The sequence below is a fragment of the Agelaius tricolor genome, unplaced genomic scaffold (assembly GCF_023055355.1).
Source record: "Agelaius tricolor isolate 1412-34295 unplaced genomic scaffold, bAgeTri1.0.p SCAF_38, whole genome shotgun sequence".
Classification (NCBI taxonomy): Eukaryota; Metazoa; Chordata; class Aves; order Passeriformes; family Icteridae; genus Agelaius; species Agelaius tricolor.
In genome coordinates, this window is record NW_027269298.1 from 566,937 (window position 1) to 576,252 (window position 9,316).

General features: G+C 45.1%; 1 protein-coding gene across 2 annotated transcripts; it reads left to right on the forward strand.

Moving 5' to 3' along the window:
* The first annotated feature begins 443 nt into the window (after positions 1-443).
* On the forward strand, positions 444-7,930 carry PHYHD1 (phytanoyl-CoA dioxygenase domain containing 1). 2 transcript variants are annotated; one of them, XM_071454206.1, is made up of 11 exons: positions 2,154-2,201; positions 3,007-3,165; positions 3,665-3,740; positions 3,869-3,916; positions 5,246-5,301; positions 5,487-5,549; positions 5,647-5,668; positions 6,021-6,149; positions 6,669-6,785; positions 6,928-7,054; positions 7,231-7,930. In XM_071454206.1, the coding sequence occupies exons 1-11, from the start codon at positions 2,169-2,171 to the stop codon at positions 7,274-7,276; spliced, it is 876 nt and encodes a 291-aa protein (XP_071310307.1). In that variant the 5' UTR covers positions 2,154-2,168; the 3' UTR covers positions 7,277-7,930. The 2 variants fall into 2 exon arrangements, with proteins under 2 accessions (XP_071310305.1, XP_071310307.1); XM_071454204.1 differs by lacking the exon at positions 6,021-6,149 and having other exon boundaries at positions 444-2,201.
* The last annotated feature ends 1,386 nt before the right edge of the window (positions 7,931-9,316 follow it).

Genomic DNA, 9,316 nt, shown 5'->3' on the forward strand with positions numbered 1-9,316 from the left:
ATGGCTTCAACAGGAGCCCTTATTGGGGTAATTGTGCCAGTCCAAAAGGCATTTGAAACACTTGATCTGCACCTTTCCTACAGCCATGGGCTGGGCTTTGGCAGCCTCCAGCTTGCCAGAAGTTTTCTTGCAGAGCTGGCAGGAGAAAATGTTGAGTCCGCAAAAAAAGCTCTTGGAGAGGGAGGAAGGGAAGGAAAAGGAGCCATTTCCCAGTTTTGTCTGAGTACTGTCAACCTTTCTGTGTAAACTTATGGGGAGAGAAGGCTTTACAATGGTAGCATCCTTCTCTTTGACTTTTTTGGGGCACTGTGTGGCTGGAGTGGTTTTTCTCTTGCTGGAAAGGTCTTTCTGAGCCTCAAAATAGTGGCATGGCTGGAACAGGAGGACTCCTAAGGACAGACATGGAGAGCTCCTGGAGCCAGGATGGGTTTTATCTCCTGGCAGCTGCTGCGGTGTTTGCTGTGATCTGCTGTTTATATTGCTCAAAACATTCCATGGAACAGGAAAACTGTGGTTTGCTGCTGTGGCATGAACCAAAACAGCCTCTGGAGTCATGGTGTGTGTGTAAGGAGGGGAGTGGAGAAGGTGACGTGGTGAGCTGCTGGTAAAAGCCACCGTGTGTGGGAATGAGGAGGACATGACAGCACAGTGACAGAGGGCCCGAGGGTGGCGTGGGAGTGTTTTCCAGGAGTGTTTCTCCAGGACTGCTGCCTCCTGGGGACGGGTGAGCTGGGTCACACAGTCAACTTGCAGGCAACAGCCCACAGCTGCTTTTTTTCCCCACAGGTCATGCATCTTCCCTAAAAACTTTTCCACTCCATCAGTTGGTGAGAGTGTTAAGAGGAAGGAGGACCTACTGCAATATTTTTTTTTTTGAGCTTTGCAGCACTGGAGACTAATTTTTTTATTCTTTTTTTTTTTCCCCTCTCCAAGTTTGTAGTCCAGTGATTAAAGTCTCTGGCAGAATTTAACTTTTTAAACTACTGAATTCATATCCTCCTGTGTACAGGGAAAAGCCTGAAAAAAAGTTAAACCCCCAATTTCCTCTTTATTTAAAAAAAAAAAGTTTTAGTAAGGTGCGGAGGGATTTTATCCACAATTCCCTTATAGAACAGGAAACTTTTTTTCAAACAACCTCTCTTTAAATGGATTTTCAGCTGCTAGGATGTAAACACTTTCCTGTGAGCATTTTGCATTCCTCCTTTTCCTGGGTTTTCCTTTGGCTGGGTGGGTGATGCAAGAACACGCCCCCATGGTGTTATTTTTGGGAAGTGCTGCTCTGAGGGTGTTCTCGGTGTTTCCTGTAGGAGCCAAACACGTTTTCTTCTAGAGAGAAAAACCTTCCCCAGAGATTCCCGGTGGGAGGGATGTGTTGGCTGGGAGCGCCACCGCTGGGCTGGCAACTGCTCCTCCCTCTGTGCCTTTCAGACCCACTTTCTGCATTTTTGCTCTCTGGTTTGAACTTTGGGTGGATTTGGCTTTACTTATTTGTAAATATTACACGGACTTCTGGAGATGCAGGAGAGTGAACAGAGCAAGTGAATGTGTAAATTACCAAAAGCAGCTGGGAATGCAAATAGCAGAAGTGTTCTCTGTGGGTTTTACCAAACCCTCAGTGAAAGCTCTTTACCACATTTTGCTCTGTTTGTCACCTCCTGGGCTGGGGAGCCCTTTCAGGGGATATGCTGAAGTGCTGGCAGGACTCACTGACAAAGCAAAAAGGGCTCTGTAAGACCTTGAATCAGTACTTTAAATTTGTTCTAAGACATCTTGATCTTTTCTTCACACTTGAATCTTATTTTAACTGCCCTTATCTTACTTACTCCTGTGATTACCAGTTTAACTGCCCTATTTTTAAATCTGGGTTATTAATTAAAAGTGATTCCTCCTTGGAGCTCAGATATTCATCAAGTCTGTGAGTGCACTTGAAAATTTTTGTGTGCTTTGTTATCACCAAGAGCCAAAGCAACACTGTGAACTCCTGAATATCCCTGCCAGGAGCAAAGAACTGGCAACAGGGACAAAAATCTTTGAGCTGTGCAAGAGTCCAACTGCCCAGTGCTGGCTTTTATCACATGCTGGGACAAGGATCACGTGGAGAGGCGGGGAGTGAGCCCTGCAGAGCCCAGGTGGCTTCGTGGTGCTGGGATCTGGGAGCTCCTGGCCCGATGGCATCCGTGACCCAGCAGCAGATCCAGAAGGTAAGGAAGGAGCTGCTCTGCAGGGAGGGAGCGTGTCCAGAGTGCAGGCAGTGTGTAAGACAGAGCCACTGCTGCTTAACCTGGCAGCAGTCTAGCCAAAATCTGCTTTGCTAACACTTTATATTCTCCTCAGCTTCTTCCATCACGTTAATTTTAGTGCGTGAGTGTCATGGCTACAGACTCTTCTGGGGGCAGCTTGTCCCACAGAGCTCTTGGAGAGATTTCTCCTGTGCCCCTTCTGTCTGTGTTGCTCAACTCTCATCCCTGAACTCGAAATCTTCCTGGCAAAGGATAATCTCCAGGGTATTCTATATAAAGAAACTGAGTTCACTGCCAGCAGAGTTCATTTTGTATTGTGTAGTGAACTGTGAGAAATCACCCAGGGATTTTTTTTTTTCCTTAGAGAGAACAAGGCTTTCCAGCTTGTAAAGGAATCTCATTCTGATTTGGCACACAGGCATGACTGCCCTGTTTGTGTTAGTAGACTTGGTAGTTTAATAGCTGCTGGTTACAGGCATTAGATAAGATATCCTTGAGCCACAAAAGGCTCGAGGGGTGACGTCTCTGGTTTGTGTAGACTGAGAGATTGAAATAGATTCTTCTTAACTGTTTGGAATTTCAGCCTCTTAATTAATCGTTTGCAAGAGAAACCCCTACTGAAATTAAAAATTAAGAACATGCTGCCTGGCTGCAGAGCTGGAGCTGGGATGCTTTTCACCCCCTAAAGGGCCAGAGCTGCTTTCTCTTGCTTTGTGCTGCTTCCCCCGAGGACTCTGGGGGAGAGCAGTCACCCCATCTCTTCCAGTTCCACGAGGATGGTTTCCTTGTCCTGGAGCGGTTTTTCAGCGCAGAGGAGTGCGACAGCATGAGGAGGCAGATCCAGAGGATCGTGGCGGAGATGGAAGTGCCCCCTCACTGCCGCACCGCCTTCTCCACCAGGGAGGAGGAGCAGCTCCAGCAGCAGGTACCGAGCGGGCAGGGCTGCCCCCGTGGAGGGCTGGCAAAAGGCAAGGAAAAGGCAAATACCTGATCGGGGGTCTCTCTGCGGGAACGTGACTCTTCTAATGGACCAGAACACCGGGAGAGGAATTTGCTCTGCACCTTTCTGCAAATGTTTGCAGGGTCTTATCAAGAGTCTTATCAATGTGTGGCTCTGCTGTGCTTTCAACCCCCGGTAGCCACAAGCAGCTCTCACAGATCACTTTGTACCTGTTCTGCAGACAGAAAACTGGGTATTTTCCAGAAAAGCGAGGGTGACCTCTGTGTGAGAGGATCTTGTAAAACCCTGATCAGCACAGACATGCAGTGTTGTGGAAAGCCTTTTTATGAGTGATTTTTCACTGTGTTTTGTTTATGCTGCGGCTTGGTGGGGAAAAAGATGCAGGTGAGTGTTAATGCTTTGACTGAAAGTTCATTTATGTTTTTACAAGGATGCTGTCTTTACTGGGCTCTTATCCCTGCAGGGTAGCTCGGATTATTTCCTAACCAGTGGAGACAAGATTAGATTCTTCTTTGAGAAAGGTGTTTTGGATGAGAAAGGTAAGCCCTGCAATGAGTTAGCTACACAGAGGGGATGGGAAAAGGCTGAGGGAGGGATCAGGGGCCAGTTTCCAGCTCAAGGAATGTTTCCAGCTCAAACAATGTTAAATTATGGTTTTGTTTTATAGGTAACTTTCTAATTCCAAAGGAGAAGTCTGTCAGCAAGATTGGCCATGGTATGTTTAAAGGATGAGTTTGGAGAGGGATGGGCAAAAGAGACCTGGTTTTCAGACATGAGGATTTCTCTACTCATTGTACATAACTGTCTCTGCAGTTCTCTCCATGCTGCCCCTCACGCTCTCTGCTCTCAGAGCACTGGATCTTCTGTTCCAGTCCTTTTCAAAAACCCCTTCTCAGAGGTTTTTCAGTGATGAATAGCTCAGAGTCACTGACATGAGAAAGTTTGGACTTCAGCCCTTGGTTTTTTTTATGTAACAGATTTGCTCTAAAAATTTACCACCTGAGACTGGTGACATTCAGTACAGACCAAACTCTCTCCTATGACCTGTGCCATGCTGGGTTGCTGATATTGAAGCAGCCCTCTCTCCTGTGGTGTCACCAACACCTTTTCTTTACCCTTACTGATCTGTTTGACCTATTTATTCTCTCCCAGTTCCTGAATTAGCATTTTTGATCCCTTTTGTTTTCCAACAATACATGGAAAATGAGAGCAGGATTCCCTGTGCCTGCAAACGTAAACTTTGCTCAGACTAAACTTTTGCTACAGTTGGAAATTCAGTACTAAGAGTTCTTTTTCTTTGGTTTTCTCAGAAAAAACCCTCTCCTCTTCCCAGGCCTGCTGCCGCTTCAGCATTTCCTCAGGGGAAATGAAAACAACTGTAGGTTCCTGCTGACCCAGCAACTTAACAATTCAGAAGCCTTCTCTAGCCTTATTTCTGTAATTACTCGTTTTGGTCAAGTCTGATCCCTTGCCTGAGAGCAGCTCCTGCTGGACCTGAGCATGTGTCCTCGTGGCAAATCTGATCAGGATGAGCTGGAGGCACAACTCTGAGTCTTTGCTTTGTGGATTTGTCAGAGCTGGGTTGTAGCAAGAGGCTGCACAAACACTCAGCCCTGCTGGCTGGGGCTCTCTAAAGGGCACCAAAGATGAGCTCTAGCTCCTTTTTGCAGTACTTCACTTTTCTGGTAGGTCTTAAGAGATGAATTCACCCATATGCCTCAGGGTCATGTGTAATGGTTGTCACTTGTGTAATATCATACTGAATCCCATAATATTCCATTTTGTTCACTCTGTTGTACACTGGCTTTTATGTGTGTGCAGTTTGTGGCCAGGGAGTGATTACATTTGTGGTCTTTAATGATGACTGTATAACCTGTAAGTGTCCTACCACCTTAGGTGTGATAAGTCACATTTATCCATCTTGGGAGGGATCAAAGTTTCTGGCTGCAATTTATCCTGCTTGGCTGTGATGTCTGCAGCCCATCACTGAGAGCTGTTCCCTTCTCTTTCTGAAGTCTTGTCTGAGCTTTTTCTTTCCCCTTAGCTCTACATGCTTATGATCCTGTCTTCAAGCAAATCACCCACTCCCCCAAGGTGCAGGTGAGCTGTTATTGCTTCCTAGAATGGCCTTGGGGGGAAAAAAAAATAAATTGCAGAGTAGTTAATTTTTGTTTTCTACACTCCCAGGGGGAGTAATTTTGTCAGTGAAAGGAAATTTAAATATCTTCAAAGAATAATGCTAAATAGTGTGCAGGGAACATAAATCTTGGAAAATTTTCTTGCAGGAACTGGGAAGAAAACTAGGCCTTGAGAGACCAGTAGTTGTCCAGAGCATGTATATCTTCAAGGTACAGTAATTCAAGTTGTCTTGTCGCTCAAGAAATAAGACCCTGTTAAGTGGGAAGCTGTGAAATTCTTCACACATCACTTTTTTTTTCTTTGCAGCAACCTGGCATTGGTGGTGAAGGTGAGATTTGTGTTATCTCTATATCACACTGCAGATAATGCTCCTTTAGGAAAGGAATATTACCAGGGAAAAGGCTCATAATCAGACTTAAACCTGAGTTTGGCAATCCAAACCTTCTTAAAATCTTTGAAATCAACATTTTTTCAGAAAAGTTTCTACATCATATGCAGCTTGAACAGAGAGCTGGTTTTACATTTGCAGCAGGCTAAAAGGTGGGATTTTTATGTAAAATGTAATGTATGTGATAGGTGGGTGGGCAGGCGAGGGCCCTGAGTCAGGGAGATGCAACCCTGAAGCCCTTCTAGAGGAACTGAATCCCATTAAAGACCCCAGTGACAGTCTCTTCTTGCAGTGACACCACACCAGGATGCCACTTTCCTGCACACTGAGCCCCTGGGCAGGATCCTGGGGTTCTGGATTGCCCTGGAAGATGCCACCCAGGAGAATGGCTGCTTGTGGTTCATCCCTGGCTCTCACACCAGTAAGAGCACGTGCCTGACCACTGCTGGTCACCAGCACAGTTCTGCTTTTCCCCACCTCTCGAGCACACAGGGCAGCTTTAAACTTCTGCTCACCCAAACATTCACTCAATGAGTGTAATCATAATGCTCTTCAGATTTTAAGCTATTCCTTCCTTAAATCCTGGAGCCAGCTGTACTCAAATCATGGTTTATGATCCTATAGAAAGCACAAATGGACCAAAGGTTGGTTTTGCATAAGTGTGTGACTATTTGTGTTCCTAAGGGTCTGTTGCTATGCACAGAAGGGGCCAAAAAGGCAAACAAAAGGCAGCTGTTTTCTCTGTTTCTGCCACAGCTGGAAAATCCTAAATCCCTACTTAATAAAAAAGACATCACCCGAATTATTCAGGAAAGTGTGAATATAGTAATAATAAAGTTCCTGTCATTGCCAAGAGAAACCACTGATATTGTTCCTTTGCTGTGCAGAATGTAGCCAGGTGTTTAATTTTTGTGTGTTTCCCTATTCTGTGGCTTTGCAGATGGGATTACCAGGAGGATGGTCTGTGCAGCTTCAGGTGCCTCAACATGTGTGGAGTTTGTAGGCTCAGAGCCAGCCTATGATGACAAGCAGTTCATACCTCTGCCCATAAGGAAAGGTACAAACAGCCCCAAATGTGGCACTTCACAGCTCAACAGAACACAAGGGAGCTAAAATCATATTTTAACCCTGCACCTTCCCCCCAGTGGAAAGCCAGAGCTCTTATTTTGGAAAACAGTCCAGGTGATTCTTTCCCACAGGTGGGCTCATCCTCATCCATGGGGAGGTTGTCCATAAGAGTGAACTCAACAGCTCAGAGTCCTCTCGCCACGTGTTCACCTTCCATGTGATGGAGGCCAAGGGCACCACCTGGAGCAAGGAGAACTGGTAAGGTTGTGATCCTCACCAGTGGCTGAGGAAATGGAAGCCTTTCCAGTGCAATGGTTAGGAGAACTGTTGGGAGTCTTGCCTGTACAGTTTGTGCCTCAGCTGGTGTTGATTTCATACCTGCAGAACTGGAATAGCCTCTGAAGTTTTGCTTTTTCCTCTTCTTTACTCCCTAGGCTCCAGCCAACTCCTGAACTGCCTTTTCCATCACTCTACACTTGAAGTTAGTGACTGGCTGGCTTGTGGAGTCAATAGCTGATCAACATTCCTTTCTGATTGCTCATTCATGGTCTCTTTAAAAACAACCTTCACTAGATCAGCTCTCAATATTAATTTATCCTCCTCAAAACCAGGACCATTATCACAGCCCAAAACTGCAGGAGACAAAAGCTTCTACTGCAGCAGGAGCCCTGCCAGTGTGAGAGTAGTCCCCCAGTCCTTTTGGTAAGGAAACACTTTCAGTCTTGAGAACAAACCAGTTAAGACCATTGCACCTTGACTGGGACCACTTACAAGTATTTCTCCTTGTAGATACTCAGTATTTTCTTGTGTTGAAGAGCTTAAGTGCATTTCTTGGCTGGTTGACTTCAGCAATGCAGGTGACCATGTTGTGGGGAGAAGTTTGATTTTCACCCCTAGTTTTCTGTCTTATTGTTGGAATAACAGTGATTTAAAACAATCTTGTGGGTGAAATGAAGCAAGAGGTCTGCTTTTTATAGTCAATCTTCTAAATTACCCTGGAAGACAGTAGCTGAGTGTTTTATCTCTGAGCGTGATTAAAAATACAACAATTTTTAAAGATTCATGTTGAAATGATGGAAACAAAGAACCTCAATCAAACTCTTTACATTTAAGTAAAAAGACAGAAATTCTTCATCTCCATCATCTTTTCTTTGAGGAAGACTCAGTGTGATCTTCTTCCAACAGATGGGGATAGTGTTAAATTGTCTGGTGAGCAGCTGGAACTCTCAATATGCACAAAAATAATTTCTGCCCCCAAAACCACACCAAACCCAAACCAACTTCTAGCAAGCAATGTTTGGAAATGCAAGCTACATCCCAGTCTGTACCTGAACTGAACAGTAGCTGTGTAGGTGTGATTTCACCAGCACTGGTGCAGTGGCAACCTTGAGACAGGAGCCCAGTGTCACCAATGCAGGAATTGTATCAGAGTAACCCTAAGGCTCCTGAGGTGGTAGAGTGGACCCAAATCTTACTGACTCATCCCTTTCAGAAGGAAATTGGGGAGCTGGATCATGGCAACAGCAGGAACATTGAATGCAAAGTTTCTACATTCAAAAACTACCTTTCCTACAGTTTGTTTGAAAGTTGGAAGCAGGGGGGGAAGGAAAGTAAATTTCTCTACCTCTGGTGCAATTTATGACATCAGTGGTGAAGGGTGTGGCTTGTGACAGAAGCAACTTAAGTTTTGTCTGTGTCTTTCCATGAGAGGAGTTAATAATTTAGAATTCTGCTGAGGAAGGATAATTTTTCCTGACTTGCACCACGACCTGCAGTGTGCAAAAGCATCTACTTCAAGTGCATAAATAAAATTTTAAAAAAGCTGGATTGATTGGCAGGATTTCCTGTTAAATGTGAAGGAAACAGCCCAGCAGTTACTGAGTTGGGTTTCCTACAGAGTATCTGACAATTTACTGTGCTAGTAACCAGCTCTGGCATCCTCAGGAACAGCAGCACCAAATCCCAGGAGCCCTTCCCAGGCAGGAGGATGAATTGGGCAATGCTGCTTCTCAGCTATTCCAACCCTGGCTTGTTGCAGGGACACACAATATTGGATTCTGGAGCCAATTCTGCTGACTCAGGGACTGGTTTCACTCCACCCCTGGTCTTGGGCTCCCTCCCAATGTCTCAGAGCTACAGGCCTGCAGGACAGCGTTGTGTAAGGTACCTTGGACTTCCCCCAGACTGTTCCCAAAAGTGAATTAAAAAAGGGTCAGAAGTGAACTTCATGATGCAAACTAGGAGCCTGGGATGACAATCTCCTGCTTGGATACATCCCTGGAGATAGGAAGGACCCTTGTGTTTTGTTCTGATGGACACTGGGCAAACCAGTGAGAAGAGAATGTTGATAGAGAAGGGTTTCATACATAGAAATGAAGTGGTTTTTTGGCCACAAAATGGTAGTTATAATTTTAATTAAATGGATGGATTTCAGTAGCTTTAGTCAATTCATTGATAGAAGCATTTTTATACATTATTAGATTAAACATCTGGCTGAAAAAATGGAAAAGTAGGAAAGTG